General features: G+C 33.4%; 4 protein-coding genes across 5 annotated transcripts in view; 2 read left to right on the forward strand and 2 right to left on the reverse strand.

Annotated features, from left to right (window-relative positions):
- Positions 1-18871, forward strand: part of LOC125823685 (uncharacterized GPI-anchored protein At5g19250-like) — a 124184-nt gene extending 105313 nt beyond the window's left edge. Inside the window, exons 2-3 of the mRNA XM_049503052.1 lie at positions 16311-16409; positions 18157-18871. Of these exons, the coding sequence (XP_049359009.1) occupies positions 16331-16409; positions 18157-18662 (585 nt within the window). The 5' untranslated portion in view covers positions 16311-16330 and the 3' untranslated portion in view covers positions 18663-18871. The remainder of the gene's footprint in view (positions 1-16310; positions 16410-18156) is intronic.
- LOC125823645 (DEAD-box ATP-dependent RNA helicase 58, chloroplastic) lies at positions 1590-7553 on the forward strand. 2 transcript variants are annotated; one of them, XM_049502998.1, is made up of 10 exons: positions 1590-1928; positions 2459-2552; positions 3328-3441; positions 3547-3669; positions 4388-4492; positions 5476-5634; positions 5739-5807; positions 6178-6267; positions 6963-7103; positions 7247-7553. In XM_049502998.1, exons 1-10 carry the CDS (start codon positions 1699-1701, stop codon positions 7526-7528), a joined length of 1407 nt encoding a protein of 468 aa, XP_049358955.1. In that variant the 5' UTR covers positions 1590-1698; the 3' UTR covers positions 7529-7553. The 2 variants fall into 2 exon arrangements, with proteins under 2 accessions (XP_049358955.1, XP_049358956.1); XM_049502999.1 differs by having other exon boundaries at positions 1699-1928; positions 6963-7107; positions 7269-7553.
- LOC125823643 (glucose-1-phosphate adenylyltransferase large subunit 3, chloroplastic/amyloplastic) lies at positions 8571-12737 on the reverse strand. Its single transcript, XM_049502993.1, has 15 exons — positions 12482-12737; positions 12137-12250; positions 11868-12041; positions 11690-11782; positions 11142-11225; positions 10989-11044; positions 10755-10848; positions 10556-10668; positions 10190-10262; positions 9805-9885; positions 9537-9623; positions 9349-9453; positions 9017-9123; positions 8859-8919; positions 8571-8761 (listed from the first exon to the last, which is right to left on the reverse strand). Exons 1-15 carry the CDS (start codon positions 12683-12685, stop codon positions 8660-8662), a joined length of 1548 nt encoding a protein of 515 aa, XP_049358950.1. The 5' UTR covers positions 12686-12737; the 3' UTR covers positions 8571-8659.
- A 329-nt stretch (positions 18872-19200) lies between the features above and the next one.
- On the reverse strand, positions 19201-20423 carry LOC125823676 (uncharacterized). The gene has a single exon (XM_049503033.1). The coding sequence runs from the start codon at positions 20279-20281 to the stop codon at positions 19421-19423; it is 861 nt and encodes a 286-aa protein (XP_049358990.1). The 5' UTR covers positions 20282-20423; the 3' UTR covers positions 19201-19420.
- Between the last annotated feature and the right edge of the window lie 2517 nt (positions 20424-22940).

Consider the following 22940-nt stretch of genomic DNA (forward strand, 5'->3'; position numbering starts at 1 on the left):
AGAAGAGTTTAGAATACAAACTGATACAAGTATAAAGGTCTACCTGACCATTTCGCCTAAGTTATATGATGTTGATTGTTATATCTTTAAAAAGACAAGTTAAAAGTGAGCAAGATATCAATTCCACGACCAAAATATTTATTTTTGTTCATATTATTTCTCAACTATAATTTATGGTATATATTGACCAATATTTATCATTTTAAATTTTGCAATAAAAAAAAAAGGTTTACACTTGGCATAAATTGATTGTTTGTACTATATGAAATGATTATGTTAAAGAATAATTAATTATCACTATTATTGATAAATGATTTTTTATTAAATTATATATATGTATTTGAAAGTTCGTAATTTAAAATATTTGTTTATGAAAAAATATAGAAATATCATATATGTGAGTGATCAATGCAGGGGCTTAAGATTTTTCAATATATTGTTTATGAATAACTATGATTTAAGATTGTATGAGAATTGAATTTTTAAAATAGTTTTCACACATGAAATTTGAAAAAAAAAACTTAATAAATGCAAATTATATATCTAAATAAAATATCATTTTAAAATCAATATGATTTCTAATACCTAATTTCAACTCATGTCTAAACAAACCCTATTATACCACACTGCTTATTGAATTAATTATGTTTGGCATCTGAAAATCAACAATGACGTACTGAAGAACGAGGATCAAATCTACTTTGGATTCATAATTTTTCTAATTTTTAATATGACTTTTGTACTCTAACTTATTTAATTAGTATATTTTTTAAAGAATTAATTATTTATAGTGGATCGTGCCGATCTCGCATACTATGTTTAGAGTATTTTAGATTTTAAATATGAGTATTCAATATTGAGTTATCAATTTTCAGTTTCTTTGAAGGTATTGAAAATTACTTCGTCATAAGATATTAAAATAATATAAAATTGAAAATTTATTAGATGCACCTTTTCAAAAGTTAGATAGTTTCTTTTTTGTAAAAAGGAATATTTACAGATCTTGATCATGATACGATTTGTAGTATTATGGAAAAAAAAATCATTTTATATAAAAGATTTAAGTATAAATTATAGGAACCACATATTATAAGTATTAAATAACATTTTATTCCTTCTAGTTTTCTATTTACCAAAAATTCCTTAAAAATGATGTTTGCGGGATACATAGCGTTGTGCACGGGATACATTAAGTTTTATACATTCCACATAGCGGGATACATAACGTTGTGCACGTGATACATATCATTGTGCACGGGATATATTAAGTTTGATACATTCCACATAGCGGAATACATAACGTTGTGCGCGGGATACATAAGTTTTATACATTCCACATAGCGGGATACATAACGTTGTGCACGTGATACATCACATTGTGCACGAGATATATAGCGTTTGATACATTCCACATAGCGGAATACATAACGTTGTGTATGGGATACATAGGTAAATAAGGGATTTTTGAAATTTTTGAAATAAGTAGGGATAAATAAATATTAAGATAAGTAAATGAGTGTAGTTAAATAATTTGTCCAAAGATTTAATACTATTTAATTGAAGTAATTTCATTTTATCCCAAAATTCTAAGAAAATGAATATTTTTGCACACCTCAGCCTCACAATCGACGTCGTCTTTTGTTTCATCTTCTTCAGTTAACCTCTGTACACTTGTCGAGTCCAATTCCTTCTTCCTGAATGGCGTATTTCTCTGCAACTCAACTGCAAACTCTTTCATGGACTTCATGGACTTCATGGATTAACCCTAACGTTGCCTATCGAACTCCGAAACTTTTGTTCTATCCAAAGCCTTTGAGAGCTTCCTTCAGCTCATCCAATGTTGAAACTACAACTCTAACGAAGGATTCATCAACGACAACGCTCCGGGAACTCTGTTATGGTCACGTGCAAGAGCACGTGATTCGCCGGTAAGATTATGTTCCTTAATGCTTCACTCTTCAATTTGTCACATTGCTTTGATAGTTGATATTCCGGAATTTTCCAGAAGGATAGTGTTAATGCTACAGAAATTTTCTCCAAATATTGATTCAATTGATACTTGCAAAGTACTTTTACAGAAATTGAGCCTGTCGAAACTGGAAAGTGTGATTTTAAAGTAATTAGTAAGTACTTCATAAGCTCCAAATTTTGATTAAAATAGATTAAATTTTGCTTGTGAAGTAATTATCTAAGTAATTTTTAAATTTTTAAGCTTTAGGCAATATTTGTTGGAAATCGTTGCAGTATATGTTTGAAGTTTCTGAATATAGAGTGATTGAACTTTTTGTTTCGTAATAAAGGCAGCAGAATTTTTTTTGTAGAAATTGCTTGAAATGATAGTTTTCTCCAAATTTTTCAAGGAAAAAAATGAAAGTGAGATTTTTTATTTATGTATAGAATTGTGTTATTTAAAAGGTTGGCTCTAAGGAAAAACTGATACATGGAGCTCAAACTGCAGGGCAGAAGAGGTTGGATATGTGATACCTACAGAAGTGCAGCTACAGGCATTGCCTTTCCTCTTTTCTGGACGTGATTGTGTGCTTCATGCTCAGGTTGATACATACTTTTGGAACGTTGCTTCAGTGTTGTAACTGTTGAAACTTGACTGCATGATTGTTGATGTTTTTATGTGGGGAGGACTTTGTATTGAAGACATGCTTTATGCATTGCTTCTGAATTTTCTTGCAATAATGATTTATTTATTGGGTGCTGTATCACTTTTCTCAAACTTCAATGTTCTTTGAAGCCATTCTATCATCCTTTGTAGCATCTATTGTTTAGTAAATTGTGAGTTACTCTGGGTAGGCGAACAAAATTCTTGACTTAAGCACAATCTCTTTAAAATGCCATTGGGTGATTATAGTACTATGTACTGTTGAGCATATTCTTACAGATACTAGGGGCTGGAATGTGGATGTTACAAATTTTTATCAATTTTAGTATATGTCCTTTCTGTTCTTTTATTGTTTCGTTGTGTCCCACTCCTCATATCCAATAGTGAGGGCTGAATCGTCTTCTTAATTATGCTTGACATTTCATCATTTAGATGATATCCATCATGTGATTGTTTTTTATCAGGGAAAACGAACTGCTAAAAAGGCACTTAAAAGTTCCAACTTCCAAGTTTCATAGTAGGAGAAATGTAGAAGTTGAAAACATGAAATGTAAAGAGACCAGAACTACAAGTTCTTAGCAATAGAACTATTCATTGACCATTTTTAATCATTTTTCCTTTTCTTATTCTCTTCTCAGTTTCTCCCATTTCCAACTGGCCTCCTGTATTGTTAATGAAATTGAAGTTGCTTTTTCTTTCTATTACCCCACTAGACAGGTTCTGGGAAAACCTTGGCATACCTGCTCCAAGTATTGTCAGTCGTTGACAGTCAAAGGTCAGCAGTACAAGCATTGATCGTGGTGCCTACTAGGGAGCTTGGTATGCAAGTAAGTTTTTGTGGAGTTATTCCTTTTTGCTTTCCATTTATAATGTATGTTTGCTGAAAGTAGGAACATTAGGGATGCACTGACATTGTTTTCTGCTTTATCTAGGTTACAAAAGTTACTCGGATGCTTGCTGCAAATCCTTCAGAACATGAATCAGGACTGAAATCATGCACTGTTATGGCTCTTCTAGATGGGGGGATGTTGAAACGACACAAGAGTTGGCTAAAGGTACAGAAGCTTTTAATGTTGCTTGTAAATTTCATGTCCTTGAGCGAGAAAAGTTTAAATCAGTATTCATGCGTCCCCAGAGTCTCTTTTTTAAATTCGTCTACTTGCCTCATATGAATATCTTGACATCAGAACTCTTAATTAAGTTTTAATTTTTCTTTTTCTGGGATCCTCTTAGTAAACCTTTGATACTTTGTTGTATTTTGTCCAAGTTTCATTCTCATTTGATGTATATTATTGTTGTTGTTGTTGTTCTCTATCTTGCATCTTGAAGTTTACATTCTTCACTGCGGGAATGATATAAAGAGTGTAATTTTCAAATTCATATGTGCAATTGTGCGTAAAACTAAGAGATTAGTTCAGAACCGCGTGAAACAAATTTAGTGTACAGCTGAAACACTACTGATATCCATCATCTCTCTCTCTCTCACACACACAAAAAAAGAAAAGGCCTAGACTTGGTCTGTAGGTTTTCTTTGTAAGGTGGTATTGAGGGAGTGCACCTTATCTTTTTAAAGGTATTATTGTGGAGCTTTAGCTCATTTTCTGTACTTTTGCAATTTTATTTTTTATGATAGTCTGTCAACTCGTTCTTACTTCTGTTGCCTCTCTCTCAACACCTCTGTTTTGTTTATTACTGCTCTTTCTCCCAGAAATTAAGAGGAAGCTTCAGCATATTTTTACGAGGTGTGACTCTGAGATGTTTGTGCCATTACAGGCTGAGCCACCCACCATTGTTGTTGCAACTATAGGAAGTTTGTGTCAAATGCTTGAGAAACATATTTTGAAGCTGGATACCTGCCAAGTACTTGTTGTTGATGAGGTAATCAAGATGCATTTTCTATCATATACTTTCTCTTTGCCTGTGTTGATCCTTTATTTGAATGGGATCCCATGAAGAGTGAGACTAATAGCATCAGCATATGGATGCTGCTCAACAATTGAAAAAGATGCTACCAATGTCGTTGTAACTTCCCTTTTCTATATTTTTCCTTTCCATTTGTAAAATCATAACTACAATAATATATTCTTTGGAAAATTCTATATCTTGAACAAGTCATGACAAACTATGTAATTTAACTATTCCTAAGCCTCATAAGTCATAACAAGTGAATCTTATGCATGCTTGTATTGTGCAACTATTTTGCTCAACTTCAACTCAATGCTTAAAACAGAAATACATGTTCATTATTGCACCGATTTGTAGGTGTGAACTCTGGTGAGAAATGTGTTAAAAAGGGGATGAAGTAGACCTAAAATCACATAGAAGAAAGTTGTCTAGAAAAGTTAACAATTTCTTGGAATCTATGCAGACTTAGCTAAAGATAGAGCACGATGAAGAAAAAGATCCAATATCATCTAGTAGTTGAGAATAGTAATCTTGTTAGTTCCCGCCACAAGAAAGACACATGGAAGATGTATGCTGAGCGCGCAGAGGAGTTGATAGTTTGTCTCGGTAGGGAACTGTACCATCTTTTCCCCTATTGTATTGAATCAATAAAAAAAAGAGGCCAGTGCTACGCTATTGTTTGATGCATTGGTTTGAACCTATTGCTTTTCTAGGAGTGTGACCGTATCATTGATTGATATGCCAGTAACAATATAGAGAACTTTTAATATTGTCATTGTTATTACTATTATTTATGTATATTTCACTTATTTTGGATTATTCTTTTGTTATGATGATAACATGAGTTGAGTTTATTAAGTGAAGAACAAAGTTAATGGGGATTCTCATACCTGACTCCAACTTGTTTGGGATTGAGTCGTATTTGTTGTTGTTTATCTTCATTTTACATATTTTAGGTTGATTTCATGTTCAATTCTTCAAAAGAAGTCAGCTCTCTTAAAAGGCTGTTGACATCCTACTCATCCAGCAAGAACCGTCAAACAATCTTTGCTAGTGCTTCAATTCCCCAGCACAGAAGATTTTTGTACGACTGTATGCAGCAAAAATGGACCAGGGTAAGCTGGAACAAGTATCTTTGACATGATTTCTCTTTTTATGACTTTGTTATGATCTTCTGATAATCGCATCACAGGCGTACTTATCTAATTTATAATGACAGGCAGATGTAGTTCACGTCCATGTGAATTCAGTAGAGCCGATGCCTTCATGCCTCCATCATAGATTTGTGGTGATACTATCATAAACTTCTACAACTCTCTTTACTTCTCTTTTCTTGCAAATTAACTCACTTACAAATTCCATTTACTGGAATAAGCTCATTACTTGTCACTCTAGATTTTTGTTAATTTCACTTTCACAGTTTTACGGTATCCTAGAACTGGCTAGAAGTATTAGATGGAACAATCCCCAACAAGCATAGAATAAATAAAATCAGCAATCTTTTTGTTAACTGGTGTGGGATGGAACTGCCATACTGAAAAAGTACCTGTAATTAGATCATTCTCTTTCATGTTGCTGGAAACTACTTACTATGTTCCTTGGTTGTTTTATTTCCATTTCCATGAATGTCTAATTTTTTTTAACTTTTCATGTGTCAGGTATGCAACAGAATGGAAAAGAATCCAATGTTACTCTCTTTATTGCAGACAGATTCACCTGGATCTGCCATAATATTTGTCAGCGAGCAAGTTAGTATCTTCAACCCTGTTAAGTCTCTGTACAATAATTATTTTTTGAGTTTCGTTATGAGTGATTGGGAACCTTAATTCCTTATATAGTGGGATTAATTGTGATATTGATCACTTTCAAGTATTGACACCCCTCTTTATTCATAATCATTGAAAGCACACACCAGAAACTTCTCAAATTTAGAGGTAGGCTGAGTTTCCAGGATGATCTTGTAGAGAAAAGCTATGTGATAATTCTCACCCCCACTGCGCAGGAGCTGCAAGAAGTTGCACTTTGCTGGGAACGTTTCTTATGCTTCCTTTACGTGTCTTTCTAAATGTGGTGTTATTTGGGGTGCTACGTAGAACTTCTAAATATCATTAAGGGGATGCATCTGTATGTTTAGTAGCTTCTTTTCAACTTTATGTATAAATTGAACGTGTAAACTTCCCCTATTGGAATTTTAAAAGTTCATTTTCCTTCCCTTTGTTATGTTTTGGATTTATGCTCTCTTTAACATCAGAAGAAATCAGACCTTACTTCAAAGAAAAATCAGTTGTCTGTAAATCACATGTCTAATTGAATAAATTGGAAAGAACCACGGTCATAGTCTCATAGATAATTTGAAAAAATGAATGTTACTTATCTATGCAACTTTGATTTTCTAGTGTTATAGCAATTGCATACCTTAATTCTAATGTTAACTTTTGAGCAGTCTGGGAAGTCAAAAAAGGCAGGAAGTGCACCACCAACTACTCTTTTGGTAGATTTTCTAAAGTCCTCTCGTGGGAGATTTTCTGACGTCTCTCTTCTAGAGGAAGATATGAATTTCAATCAACGAGCTGCATCCTTATCTGTAAGTTCTGCTGAGATATTATTGGTATCTGGTCGATTTATCATTTTAGATTCCAGGAAATGGTGAACTAATTTTTGTGATGCTGCCAGATTGTAATTCTTGTTCCTATCTTAGTGTGTGGTTTATATGTTCTTGGGATACAGGAGCTTCGAGGAGGAGGAGGAGGAGGAGGAGGAGGAGGTTATTTATTGGTGGCAACAGATATAGCAGCTAGAGGTGTTGATCTACCAGAGACAACACATATATACAATTTTGATATCCCAAAAGATGCAGTGAATTATCTCCATCGAGCTGGAAGAACTGGAAGAAAACCATTTTCAGATAAAAAATGTTTTGTTACCAGCATTATAACAGTGGAAGAGCGGTTTGTGTTACAGAGATTCGAAAATGAATTAATGTTCTGTTGTGAACAATTATTCTTTTAACTGTGCATTGAGTTCTTCTCCATAATTGTTGGCCTCAAAAGTCATCTCTGCCTCTCTCTTGCTGTTTTCTTTTCTAAACCAAGGAAAAGATAAATAAACGGCTGATACGATCAATTAGGGTGTGTATGGTATTCTGGAACAAAAAATTCAGTCCTCCCGTGATTGGTTGGTCAAAATGTTTTGGAAAATATGTTTATAAAAATTACGAAATTGACTTCTCTAGTGGGAATAGAAAGACAAGTTTCTTAAATGACATTCCACGTTCATTGTCTCATCCCATCCCCAACGCCCCCTCCCCCACCCCCTGCCACCCCACCCCACATAGCGTTTTTCTAGATTACTTATAAATGCATTTGGGACAATACTTTTTTGCTTACTTACCGAACACCAGAAAATGAATAAGAAAATCATTTATTTTCCAATATAACATTTTCTTATTTTCCTTTGTACCATATACACCCTTAATTTTGCTCAGAATATTACATCAATAGAGTATTTCAGTCCTTTGGCTCTTTCAAGTTCTAACAGCTGTGTAATTTTTCAATCTAAGGAAGACATTTTGCTGAACAAATTGGTAATATGTCAACATTTTATGGTTCTCTTCAAGTGCTCTTCCAAGAAAATTAACCCTATGTTCCTTTATCTTTACTAAATTGTTAACTTACCACCTCAAATTCCCAAAAGAAGATCCAGTCGAGCAGTGTTGGTGAGGATGCAGTACACGTGAGAAAACAGAGGAAAGATTTGAATAATGCAGCAATCTAGTGCAAGGCTGTACAGGTTTTTATGCACTAAGTAGTCTTACCTGTAAGTTTAAACTTCCTATCCTTCTTTAGTTCTGACTAGAAGAAAGTTGTTTCCAACTAGTAAAAAATATTACTGTGAAAACCATATTTTGTTAGTGTCGTCAACTAGTTTATTGAAAATGTTCACCTTTGAACAGACATTTTATTCTTAGTTCAAAATTCATCAATGGGAGAAACAACCCTTTTTATCATCAGCCTGTTGTTCAATATTTACTTGCTGAATGTGGAAAAGTTGATAATCTGAAACTTTTACTTCTCATATTTCCGAATTTTCTTGGTGCCAATGCTACTTGAAAGAAAAGACAAAAAGACATTGTCACACTTGTCATATCACAGTTCCATCTGGGATTGTTGAGTTCTTCGATATGACTGTGATGCCTGATCGGATGTAAAATCCTTCTGAGGATCTGTCTGCTTCTTGTACACCCTGCAAATTGATGTATCAGAGGAAATTAAGTGAGTCCCAGTAATAACAAGATAAAATTTGATCTCTTGCTGTTGCTGGGAGTATGGGAGGGTCATACCTCTGAGTTGGCAATAACAACATTCTTTCCAATTCTTGCATTCTTGTCAATGATGCAATCTCTGCATATTAGTTGAAATAGCATGAGAAATGAAATTAGAATCACATTCATTTTCTCGCTTGATAAACACTAAAGGAGAACATTTTTTAGTGATTTACTTTATTCTGGTATTCTCTCCTATTCCTAAAGGCACTTTTCCTTCAGCTAGCTGTGAAGCAATCTCAGCATCAGTTTCATAGTAGTCAGCGCCAAGCATCACTGTGTCCTGTATGGATTTCAACCAAGTGTATGCTGAATTAGCAGCAATTGCAAAAATCAAGTAAACGTAGAAGTACTTAATATGTTTGTATGGTCTGTTCTAATTGTTTTAATATGAAACACGAATGTACTTGTGTTGGATCCACGTGGAGTCTAGTTGGAGAACCAATTTTTGGTTTTGTTGTTCAAAAGCATAATACTGAACTTTTAATAGCTGTTTTACTAGACTAACCTTCAAGTGAACATTGGTGCCTATACGGGATCGGATGCCGACAACACTGTGCTCCACGAAGCAATTGGTCAAGAAACTACCATGTGATACAATTGAATCAACAATCTGGCAACAAAGAAATATGGTTAGTGGAAGAAATTTAAAGATGTATCTGTTTAAGATTGAAGAAGTGGGTCTGTGCCTTGAACCTTGCTATTATCAATTGCTGATGGAGGTAAGTTTCTCCTTGACGTGTATATTGGCTTTTTTGCATCATAGAAACTAAATCTTGGTGGCTGAAATGGAAAAAGAAAAAAACATAGTTGGTCATATGATTAGTACAGACCATCTTTTTTAATAGTCAAATAAGATTGATTTACAGGTGTTCAATAACCAGATTCCATCTTACTCAGGTTGTTTGAAGAAATAAACCCTTTAAAGACTGTAAAAAACATATAATAGCTCTCTGATTCTTACATGTTCAGTGAGTGCAAGGTTAGCTCTAAAAAAGGATCTGATTGTACCAATATCTTCCCAGTAATCATTGAATAAGTAAGCCTGCAAAATCAAGCAAAACGTGCTTTTACAGGTTGAAGTTAAGTTGCTTAGGAAACCATAACCGAAATAGAGAATTGAATTCTTTTGGGACGATGAAGACATGTGGGGGTAGGAGTGGGGGTGGGGAATAAGATAATAGAGGAGGAGAGGAATTGTGAGCCCGTGAACTGCAATGTAGTACCACTTGCACGTAGAATATCTTGCCTTATGATGGAAACAACAAGATTGGATGTAGTAGTAAAACTTTTTAAACAAACAGATAAGGTCTTGCATAAATGCCTACCAGAAATTAAGTGGTACACACCTTGACACAGAATTCTTTGGCAGAGGCAGGGATGATCTCTGAACCAAAGTCATTTGCAGTTGGAAAACGCCATCTAAAAAGACAAAGAGTAATCATTTCATGATTCTTTTACCTGATATCTTCAGCATGTCACTATAGACAAAGTATGAGGGAACTCAGGGTTAACATAAGATTCTATGCGGTCTCTTTCTGCTTTATAATAAGCACCACAATTTGCTTCTCTTGAGTGTAGCTGCCCCTATTCAGCTGGATGCATATAGTTTCTTGGCTTTTTTTGTCCTCTTTCCAAAGCTTCTCTCATTTGCATGTTGACAGGACCATGACACCCTCAAAATAAGGGTACTATAGAAGAAACTCGTTACATACCTTAAAAGATTGAGGAGAATATCCTTCTTGAAGACGTAAACTCCCATTGAAGCAATGTAAGGTTTCTCTTTAGCCTCTTCTGGAGATAATCCTAGAACAGTTGTGTCTACTGCCTGAAGTACTTGTTGTCAAGTGATTGCAACAACTTTAAAATTTAAAGTAGATTAAGCTCTGAGACTGTCAAATTTTCAAGAATTACCATCGCCTTCAAATCATCTCCTTTTGGCTTTTCGCTGAAGGACATGACCCGCCCTGTGTCATCAATTTTCATCAAGCCAAAATCTGAAGCTCGACTATCATGAAAATATAGAAGTGATTCAATAGAAGAAATTATGTCTTGTAGTGATTTTCAAAGCAGTCTTTGAGAAAGTATGCCATCGTTGAGAAGAACAAATAGCCTATATAGTATCTAGATTATCCCTCCTAATGCTACCTGTCATCTATTGGCAAACTTGATATGGTAATGTCTGCACCACTTTGCCGATGACTCTGTCAAGAAGATGGAAATATCAATGTGGAGTAATAGGTGATTTCAGATATATGATATCAATCAAGGTAAGTACTTATAGCTTAGTCTAGTCTTCACCTGAACAAAGTGCAGGTAGTCCATTCTATACAAGTGATCTCCAGAGAGAATGAGCACATCTTCTATGTCCTTGCTTCTTGCATCCTTAAGTTATGGAAAATCAGTGTGAACATCGCAAACTCAGTGTTTACAAGAATTAGTGTCATGTTTGTGACTAAGCCATATAATGAGGCTAATTTTGGGTTGGCTATAGCAGAGTGTAGAAAAAGTATTGCTTATATTTACATGCTGTTGTGCTGTATTTTCCTCAGATTAAGTTCCCTGGAAGAAATTAAACCGATACAAACTTAGCTAACTTGATCTTGCATTGGTAATTTGTTGAGGATGAAAACTATTAGTGGCCCTTTAGTTTACTTCTATGCCATCAAGTCATCAACAATTATATTCAGGTCGACTATAATTGAAATCTCCTGTTATGATGTATGAATATATGCATTTCGATTCTTCTTCAGAAATATTGCAGTTCTGGAATATATTGATGCTTGCACTGTTATTAGGGTAAATTACTAAATTATGGATATTGCAATTCAATATGACCATGTGTGTACCTCAAAAAGCCAGTGAAATTGCCTCACAGCATCTGCAGTACCTTGGAACCATCTTTTACCTAATTCACCTGGTGTTTGAGTTGCTGCTAAGACCTGTACTACAACTTATCAGCCATGATGCTGCCACTATCATCAAAACCTAAAACTAAGAAAATGAAAATTGGTGTTGTATGTTTACCTCGACATAGCCATCTCCGAATGTGACCCCATTGCCAAAGTTGTAAGCACGAGCTATATGCCTGTTAAGTGAGGCTGAGTTGAATTGAGTGAGAATGTATACTTTGTTGATGCCACTGTTAATACAGTTGCTCATTGGTACATCAATTAGCCTATATGCTCCTCCCATTGGAACCTGAAGCGAATTGATAATGACTCAATGGTGAGATGCAGATAGCTCTGCAAAACTGGTAGTAATAATCTCTCTCATAATCTGAAAAGAAAACTTACGGCAGGCTTAGCACGACGTTTGGTGAGGGGGAAAAGACGAGTTCCCGCTCCCCCTCCTAGAATGATTGCTACTACTGTCCTTGCATCGTCCTTCTTTGCTTCAAGATCCTTCAACTGTCCACATTTAACAGTTAGTCAAAATGGCCATTTTTAGAGGTAAAGTTCGAGAGGAATTCAAGATTTTAATTTACAGTCCGATACTACTACATAATGATATGGTGTGATACTGTGATTAGTTAAGTTGTTTTAACATAAGTTGCTCATTTGATCTAACTCCCAAGTAGTCACCAATGCTTCATTCAAAATTGTAAATGAAGCAAAGATATACATATATAGAAGACTCACCTTAGCCTCACCTGCAATATCAGTTGTAAGTGACATGCAGATATTAGGCTTCACTACATTACTCCTTAACTGAAATTTTGTATACTTGAGTTTCTTCCCCATCAATTCTCCATTGCAAAACTTCACTACCTTCAAGTTTCTCCCTGTCAGTGCTGCAGGGTTACTACGAAGTAGCGCGAATCTCCCATCAGCAGCCACAGACATTTTTTTTCTCTGAGAATCAAGAGTAGTGAAATGGATGTTTATATTTGTGTATTGTTTTGATATATGAAACTTGAGGACTATGAAGTTGGAAACAACAAGGTATGTTTACAATTACAGGGGTTGGGGTAAGGGGCATACTATTGGTTGGAGTGGCCGCGTTATCCAAATTTAATTGTATCCACCAATTCATGTGAACTTTCAAAAGAGAAAATCTACGTGATTTTTCTTCTTTTGTTTTTTCTTTTTGCAAATAATAACTTGTAAAGCATAAGAATATGCTTTTGGTTTCTGTATATCGAACTTAAGGCCTCTCTTCTGATTTTTTAATTCCTTTTTTGGGATTCATATATTTATTTAGGTACAAGTCCTATTTAGAATTGACTTCTTAATTCAAAATTGTTTCGACACATTTTAAGCTTAAAAAAAACTGAATATTTTTGAAAAAATTGGAAAATATTATATGGTTAACCAAGATATGGATGTAGAGATTCTTGTAAATGGATTTGAGAAATTTACCAATTAAATTGAGAGATTTTAGGAGGAGAGCGAGGGAAAACTCAATATTTTTAAAAAAATTATAGGTTATTATTATTATTATTTATATTTGCTACTTTTATTAGTCGAAAAAGTAATAAATAGTCATTTTGTGCCATTTTTTCCGAAATTGGACTAATAAATATCAATTTCATTAGTTGGTAAACAGTAAACTCGGTACATCATGCCAAATCTTTCTTTTTTTTTTTCTTTTTTTTTTTAAATTTGAATTTCGAGTGAAGTAGAGCCCAGGAACTAGTTGCCAATTTGCCTCCTTTTTTATTTTTTGGCATCTTCTTGCTCATATGATATATTTCCTAGAATAATTAGTACAATAAAAATTAGTTTCCTTAAAATTACAGGATAGGACATTTGTCTCGTCGATTTAACTTTATATAGTTGGCTGTGTAAAAAAATTGGTCTTGACAATTTAACTTATATAATTGACTATGTAAAGAATTTTATATGATTATAATTTTTGCCTAAAAGAACAAGAAATGCTTTTAAAAAATAATCTAAATGACAACTCAGGTTTAGACCTCGGGGTGGTTCCATACAGAATTATTGGGTAAATTTGGAAATAAATTGAAGACTAGAAATAAAAAATAAAACTCCTGGTCTTTGATAACACATACTTAAAAGGAGGCAATTTATTTATATCAAATCATGGATGTATAATATGTGTTCGAACATAAATAATAACACTTAACTGTGGTTAATTGATGGGAATTATTAAATTATTCAATCATAGCAAATTAAAGCATATACGTATTTACCTAGGTAAAAATAGTTTGCTTTGCCAAATTTATAATTTTTAAAACATTTTTATCCAAAGGAGGATATTTTCTGAATAAAAACATTTCTCATCAATTATAACGGTACAAATAGAGGTAGCAAGACCACTAAAGGATGTGATTAGTGAATGAGGCTGCTTTTTGTTTGATTAGAATTCTTGGTTTCGAATTTGAGTATGAAAAAATTATTGATAAAGAGAATTTCTCCCGATCGGTTTTTAGGTAGATCAAATTTGAATTAGTCAGATTTCAATGCAACACAGTTAGAAAAATAAATGAAACAGAAGAAAGTACATAGCTACGGATTAAAGTGAATCCACCCTTCTTTAGCTATACATTTTTACTATTTTGACATGTAAAGAAAGAAAAATAAACTAAAATGTTATAAGTTCTGTCTAAATTGACATATTTTTTTATTTTTTGTCTAAATTGAAATATCAACAAAAATTCCAAGGTTTTTTGTAGTACATAAAACTAAATATTGAGAAAAACGCCTAAAATTGGAGTTAATTAATTGTATATCAACCTCATCCATTTACAAGAGTTAGAACCCAAAAATGTCTCAATACACCTCAATTCTAAACAAAAGCGAATTTAGGAATAAATATATGAATTTTTACTTAGATATTTATTGATACTTCATAGATTTTTTGATGTATATATACGATCAGAGCAAAACTGCAAAAGTTACTATCATGGTAACTAGACTTCTAGATCTACTTGCTCTTTTATATTATTTTCATTTAAAAGAAAAATCTTAATAAAAGATATTGAATTAAAGCTTTGGGTTTGTTAGAGGTTCTGTTTGGTCATAATCTGATAGCTTCCTTTTGACGTTGATTCTACACCTAATATTTGTGAACCACCAAACAAACTCTAAAATTTCCTATTTTTTCTTTTTCTACTTCTTCCTTTTTAAAATTTAAAATTTAAATCTAAACCATAGTAAAATTTTATGGACTTAATGTAGGATAGTCTACTTAAATAATCACAAGTTTGATGCATGCATATATTATTACTAAAATACAACCTAGAGCAACAAAATATTGTAGCTAATATAATATATACACTATCATAAAAATAACTTTTAGCAGCAATAAATATACACATTAACAAAAAGTGTTAAATTTTTTATCGGCATTAGTTAATTGTTATTGAATTCAATGTCGCCATAAGCTTTAATGACATTAACAAAGAGTGCTAAAATGTAATTATCACTAAAATTACCTTTTAAAATAAATATTTAGTAATACTTAAACTATTATTATTAACTAATTGCCGTTAAAAAATATTGATGCAGTGATAGGACTATAAAAAAATATGATTTTACTTTTTTGGATTTTTGCACCGACTAAAAAATCATATCATTTCAACATATATTCTGTACAATAAAAAACTTAAGCAACAGTCTCATTAAAAAATAATCCGTGGTACTAAAGAAAAGACTATTATTAATTTAGTTGGGTTAGGAGATGAGACATTTTATTACTAATTAATTTGGTACTGAGGAAGTCATTTTCAATGAAAATATTTTTCTAATTTTTTTTTTGGATCAATATTTGGTTTGTGTGTGAAAAAGAATATTAAAAATGATTATCATATTAAAAAATTTAAGGATACTTTAATTAAAAATTTGAGTACTCAAAATTGATAATAATATCTACAATCAGTTGGAGCAGGTGATATAAATCTAAACAATCACAATGTTAAAATATGTTTATGTGTGCTCTTCAATTAGAGTTTCTATACTAATTAATTAATGTTTATTACTTCTAAAAGTAATTATCACTAACAACAAAATAGAAATACAAATTCAATTATATGTTAAATCTTAATTTTTGTAAATGACAACTATTTGGAACCATCTATTTTAATAAAAACACGCAGAAGACTTGGTAAATATGGAAAACTGCGCTACAGAAAATGAAATTTCTTCTCAAAGCACAAGATTCAAGTTGGTGGAAAAAAAACATATTTATGGCAACAACATGGATGGTGATGTTGTGGTGGAACAGTCTCACTTTAAATAGAGGTCTCGATTCAAATTTTAGGTACGGAGAAAATCTTGTTGAAAACGTCATCCTCGAATGAATCGCGATTCAAATTTATTCGAGCTTCGAAAAGAAAACCAAAAAATAAAAACATGTTTAAAAAAAAAAAAGAGCAAGCATGGTAACGACGTCGTATCATGTGGTTCGCCGCTTTCTAATTGTGTGTGTTGTAGACAAGTCCCCACTCCCCATATATGATTTTTCCTCTTTGAATTTTGTTATAAAATCAGAAAGCTCAAAACTCAGTAACAAGTAGAGGATCAACAATGGCGTTGCTTCCACGTTATCTCTTACTTTCTCTTCTTGTTCTTAATTCCCTTCTCTTCTCTTTTGTCAAATCTGACGGTACGTAATTTTTCACTATACTTTAATTCTTCATTTTGCATCAAAGCTGTTATTTTTATTATCATTTCTAATTGCTAATCGGGTTCTCTGCATATGAGGTGTTGAGCTTCTTCATTTTACCTCTTTTGAAGATCTGGGTTTGTATTGTTGTTTGATAGTGATGACCCATTTCAAGATTTTTTATTTTGTAGATTTGGGGTTGTTCAGTTCAACTTTATTCTTTATTATCTTGCTTGCTTGCTTACTGTAGTAGTAGTAGTAGAGTTCTTGGATCCTGATTGTGTGTTGAGTTTATGGTATTCCAATTTACTGTTTATAGAAAGATTGAGCTTCTTTTGAGCAAGTGGAAAATTAAGTTATTGAAGTTTATATATTATCAGATAGGGCTAGATCTGCTTCCCAAATACCTGATGATTTGATGAATTAGATAGATCTCTGAGGTTTGTTAAATTACCTTTTTTTTACCTAAGAATCAAAATATTTTTACCTCAGCTAAATGATCCATGGAAAAGTTAGCTGACTTGAATCCAAAGCTAATCTTACTTTCTCTTTTGATAACTGTGGTGTCGGGGTATGGTTTCGTGCATCTCGACTAATTCCACAAGATATCTATCACCTCCCATCAACAACAAGTATCAGGTAACTTTGTCCATCGAGGCTAAGACTAGGACAAATAGGAAGAAATCACCTAGCATTTTTGACACCTCATGGTTGTCAATCCACTTCATTGACCATTAGGCTACACCCTTGGGTGCTTGATGGGTTTTGATCTTCAATGCAAGTGATTGCTTCTCGATGAGGCCGCTCCATTATTTTGGAAGTTGCAGAACTTCCGTTAGTAAAATGGGGCGCTATAAAGGAACAATATTCAAATAAGGGATAATATCTCATTTGTAGGTTCTTGATCTTTAGCGATGAACTGGCCTTATACATCAGCAGTTCTTCTTATCATCTTTATCAACCCATATGTTGAAATCATGGTGGATCATTTCTACAAATCTTCTGCCATCAGAGAAATTCATGTGACCTGGTCTACTTTTACTCAGCAGTATCTCAAGCAAGTCAATTCTGAAAAACCTCTCTTGGACTGAGAGAGTGTGTTAATGTGTTGCTTTGAGAAATGGATATTAATTGAAATGTGGAAAGAGCTTTTAGCAGAAATTTCTTTTCAGCTTCGAGTTGTTTGAATTTACGCAATTTCTTTTCTAAGAAAGAGATCATAGTGATTGATGGCTCTTTCAATCCGGCGAAATGGAATTGGCGTGTACCATGGGTTCTTTGTGGTCTAGTTACTGTTCATTTTTTTCTGTATGCTTTGTCATGCTTTATATAGTATTTTGCCATGATCTCTTTGCTTCAGTCAGCTTTGATATGTTTTTCCTTGAGGTGAGTATCGGAAATAGCTTCTCTACCTCCCTACCTTGGGGTAAGGTTTGCATACACTCTACCCTCCCGGACCCCACTTGTGGGATTACCCTGCATATGATGTTGTTGTTCTTGGGTTCTTTGTGGTGTGGATGGAGAGGGATGTATCATGTATACTAAGGGAAGAACTTGAACTGCAGGCACCACGCCTTGTTACATTTCATGAACATCAGTTATCACTATCTAATTCACTTCCTAGACTATATTGTGAGTGCACTTTAGGTGTCTTCTCCACATAATATCCCCTTAGGAGACTAATTTTTAATCTTTTATATGGTTCAATATCTGCACTTGGAGTTTCATATTTGTCACCTTGGTGCAGATGAGGAAGACAACCTTTTTAGAGGTATTAACAGCTACAGGACATCCCTAAATTTGACAACTCTGCGCGAGAATGACAAAGCAAAATGCCTTGCTGATGAAATGGCTGACCAATTTAAAAATCAACCCTGCACAAACACAACAGGCGCCAATACTGTACTTGGCACTGAACCTCAGTTCTCTGACTATCCTAATCTACTATCCAAGTGCAAATTGAACGTCACAACCACCAGAGATGCAGTGATAATGCCTGCTTGTGTTCCCAACCTTGTCCCAGACCTCGTTCTTTCCAACTATACAATGTCCCAGTATTCTAATTCTCTGAATGATACCAAGTTTACTGGTGTTGGAATTGGTTCTGACGACAACTGGATAGTCGTAATTTTGACCACAAACAACCTGGAGGGAAGCTTTACACCTGATAATAGTTCAGCAAACATACTTTTTCAGCTTGGTCTAATCTCTCATGCAGTCTTTCTACTCATGGCATTTCTCCTCTTACTGTGAAAATGTTGAACCTTTACACTTTTTTCTCTATTTTTCACATCTGAGTGTAGTTTCTGTTACGAGTACCTGATTTTGTTGTTAATTTGTAATATTCTAATTGAAAGAGGGAGAATATCAGCTACTATCCCTACAGAAAATGTACCTTAAAAGACTACAAAACGTCTGTTACAGACAGATTCCACTGTCTCATTTATTTTCTGTATTGTATTGCTCTGAAATATTGCAGCATTCATTCTCCACATACAATGTCATTTCAGGCATCAAATCTGCTTGGCATTTACAACTCACATTGCCAAAATAATTGAACTGTTTCAATATATAAGAACTACTGGGACATAGATGACAGCACCAAATCCAGGAAACTCAAATGATAAAGACTTCAACCCTCGAAAACACTCAAGAATAAGTAGAGAAAACAAGTAAAGGGATAGGAAGATCAACAACTATAGTTGAATGAACCCGAAAAAACAAGCTAAGAATTTGCTTGAACCCTCATAAGCACAACCAATAATCTTAAATTGAAAGAAAGAAAGGAAGGAACGATAGATACTAATTAGATTAACATTCAAATATGAGATTCACAATTCAATAGGAGAGGTTCGCCATACCCCTAACTCACAAAGTCTTCATCTTTCACTATCCTAAAACGCGTAAAAGAAAGACCTAATACTTGAGTTCAAAGCTCCCAACACAACTCCTAAAATACACTCTACATTAGAGGTTTCTTGATCAACTTGATGTCCTATCAATTGGAATTATCAATCATGATGATTTTGACGACTCCTCTGAGGATTCATTTCTCTCCTGTAAGCTTTAAAGAGATCGATTCCTAAGAAAGTATTAAGCAAATTCATCCCAGCCATACCGAAAAGGGCAAGAGGGAGCTCCACACCACCTTTATCAAACTTTGAAGCATCTCTTATCAGCTTAACAGTAATGAGAATATGAGACACAACTCTTGCTAGAACAAAAGTCGCCCAGTTAAGAACCCATTCCACTTTTACAAAAATGCTGCCATTGCAATCACGAAAACCTGCCATTCTCCGTACTTTACGCAGATGCAGAAACACAGAATGCAGCTCACAAATGAGAGTAAGAATGAGGTAATTGATTGCGACATTTCGATACAAGGCAAGTGTGAAGCAGATAAGGAGTAAGAAATGATGTAATAGAATCGAAGGAATCCATCCGCTGTACAATCGATTTAGGAGCATATCCAATTGATCATAAGCAAAATACCCACACGAAAAGCACAAAGCTGTAAATGCCCATGGCCATGTATGTTCAACAAGCTGTGAATGTTCAAACATCTGATTTACATTTACCCCATTTGAAATCATCGACTGATTGACCAAAATGAAGAGCACTGAAGCAGATGTAGTGGATGAATGGAGAAGAGATACACAGGTGTTGACAAAGAGGGGATCGCGATTTCGCAGCAATTTGGGGATGACCCAATTGGCCGATTGGTAGAAAATGAAACCCAGAACGATTGGGAACAGTTCCTTGCGCTTGTTAATTAGTATTTCCCACAAAACTGAGAAAACCCAAATGAGCAGTGTGGCCATGAAAAATGCTCCAGTTCTGGTTTCTTGGTTAAACACACTTCCCATCGCCATGGATTCTATCGAATTTGATGCTTAATTTGTCTCAATCTTTCGTTTTGGTTCTTCTTCTTCTTAATTATCTTATCCTCGCAGAAAAGCAAGAAACAGAGGCGTGGAGAGATCAGTATCATTAATTCATATTCTTTCCGTTGGGATTTACGCTTTGTTTGGATGGTTGTATACGACACGTATTGTTAAGAAGATTCAAACTCTGAAGGGAAAAGAGGTTGGCATCTACTATATATATATATATATATATATATATATATATATATATATACACGATAATGGGGCTCAATAATATAAATGATATATTTTGGGGCTAATAACCGAGTTTTTGAAGCGATTATTTGCGTGGATAAAAGAATAAGTTTTTTTATCACAAACATGTACTTTCTTTGACGCTATTTAAGGTATAATAAGACTACCCACATACAACATTTTTGAAATATTTTATGTTGTCAATTATCATGATTTATAGTATTTTTACGATAGATTCACTTCAAGAATCAGTGAAATTTTTTGTATTTTTTTTCAAAACATATTTTATGTTGTCAATTATCATGATTTATAGTATTTTTACGCAATTTTTAAATATAAAAAAAATGACAAATAAATTAAAATGGACCCAATATATGTTATTTTTGTTGTCTCAATTTATGTGACACAAATGAAATATGGAGAGTCATCCAAATTTTCATTTTTTTTTTAAATGTTTGAAGTTATTAATTATTGTGATTTATAATATTTTTATGTAACTTTGAAATAATGTACATTATTGGTCACTTTGTCCTAATTTATGTGATATGGATAAAATTACAAAATTAACCCTTTTAAAATGTCTTTTAGATATTTTAAGTTGTTAATTATTATTATTTATAATACTTTTTTGGTAATATTAAAATGATAGGTGTTATTTTTTCTGTCCCAATATACGTGAGCCAAATAGAATTCTGAGAGTCAACCTATGTTATTATATAGCTTTTAAATATTTTAAATTGGTAATTATTGTAATTTTTAATGCTTTTTAAGTCATTTGTAAATGATATATGTTGCTTCCTTGATTGGGACTTTTCCATTTGTGAGATATATATATATACAACAACAACAACAACATACCCAGTGGAATCCCACTAAGTGGGGTCTGGGGAGGGTAGAGTGTACGCAGACCTTGCCACTACCTCGTGGAGGTAGAGAGGCTGTTTCCGAAAGACCCTCAGCTCAAGTACACCAAAACCAAGTTAAAGGCGAGGAGAGCAGTGCATAAAACATACCATCCAATAAGAAAGATAGTAAATAATCAACAGAGGAGACGGTAGCCTCAAAAGAACAAAGAGAGAAGTGAAACGCCGTAAACAACAAAAGGCTATAGGTACCACAGACAAGAACTGCAAGTGAAAGGCTACGACCACTACACACGCTAGCAACCCATACCCTCGCGAGAAAGGACAGCACGCTAGCCCTACTAACCTTCAACCTTAATACGCGACCTCCACTCCTTCCTATCTAGAGTCATGTCTTCGGTAATGTGGAGCTGAGCCAAGTCCTGTCTAATCACCTCTCCCCAAAACTTCTTAGGCCTACCTCTACCCCTCCGCGAACCCTCTACGACCAGCCCCTCACACCTCCTCACTGGGGCGTCTTCGCACCGTCTCTTCACAGAGATATATATATATATATATATATACATATCGTGCTATGTACGGGCTCAATAATATAAATGGTATGTTTTGGGGCTAATAATCGAGTTTTTGAAGTGATTGTTCGCGTGGATAAAGGAATAAGTTTTTTTATCACAAACCTGTACTTTCTTTGACGCTATTTAAGGCATAATAAGACTACCCATATGCAACATTTTTGAAATATTTTATGTTGTCAATTATCATGATTTATAGCATTTTTACGATAGATTCACTTCAAGAATCAGTGGAATTTTTTGTATTTTTTTTCAAAACATATTTTATGTTGTCAATTATCATGATTTATAGTATTTTTACGCAATTTTTAAAAATAAAAAAAATAAGACAAATAAATTAAAATGGACCCAATATATGTTATTTTTGTTGTCTCAATTTATGTGACACAAATGAAATTTGGAGAGTCATCCAAATTTTCATATTTTTTTTTAAATGTTTGAAGTTATTAATTATTGTGATTTATAATATTTTTATGTAACTTTGAAATAATGTACATTACTGGTCACTTTGTCCTAATTTATGTGATATGAAAAAAATTACAAAATTAACCCTTTTAAAATGTCTTTTAGATATTTAAAGTTGTTAATTATTATTATTTATAATACTTTTTTGGTAATATTAAAATGATATGTGTTATTTTTTCTATCCCAATATATGTGAGTCTGATAGAATTCTGAAAGTCAACCTATTTTATTATATAGCTTTTAAATATTTTAAAGTTTTTTAAGCCATTTATAAATGATATATGTTGCTTCCTTGATTGGGACTTTTCCATTTGTGAGATATTATATATATATATATCCTATATTATTTTAAAAGGGAGTTTATGCCCAAGTTCTACTATATAATAAATATAATATATAATATTCAAGAAAGTCCCAATCTTGAATATTATATATTATACTCGGGTATAAACTTCCTTTTAAAAGTCCCACAAGTATAATATATAATATTTAAGATTGGGAAAAATTCCA

Source organism: Solanum verrucosum, unplaced genomic scaffold (genome assembly GCF_900185275.1).
Source record: "Solanum verrucosum unplaced genomic scaffold, falcon-dt-bn FXZP01000093.1, whole genome shotgun sequence".
Classification (NCBI taxonomy): domain Eukaryota; kingdom Viridiplantae; phylum Streptophyta; class Magnoliopsida; order Solanales; family Solanaceae; genus Solanum; species Solanum verrucosum.

Excerpts from the sequence above, each read along its gene's own strand:
- LOC125823643 (XM_049502993.1), bottom strand. The coding sequence starts at position 12,685 with ATGTCTGTGGCTGCTGATGGGAGATTCGCGCTACTTCGTAGTAACCCT. Across the intron at positions 11,783-11,867 it reads TCGGAGATGGCTATGTCGAG|GTCTTAGCAGCAACTCAAAC; the intron begins GTAAACATACAA and ends GTTGTAGTACAG. Across the intron at positions 10,849-10,988 it reads AGTTTGCCAATAGATGACAG|TCGAGCTTCAGATTTTGGCT; the intron begins GTAGCATTAGGA and ends TTTTCATGATAG.
- LOC125823645 (XM_049502998.1), top strand. The coding sequence starts at position 1,699 with ATGGCGTATTTCTCTGCAACTCAACTGCAAACTCTTTCATGGACTTCA. Across the intron at positions 5,635-5,738 it reads TGCAGCAAAAATGGACCAGG|GCAGATGTAGTTCACGTCCA; the intron begins GTAAGCTGGAAC and ends TTATAATGACAG. Across the intron at positions 7,104-7,246 it reads AACGAGCTGCATCCTTATCT|GAGCTTCGAGGAGGAGGAGG; the intron begins GTAAGTTCTGCT and ends CTTGGGATACAG.
- LOC125823676 (XM_049503033.1), bottom strand. The coding sequence starts at position 20,281 with ATGGCGATGGGAAGTGTGTTTAACCAAGAAACCAGAACTGGAGCATTT.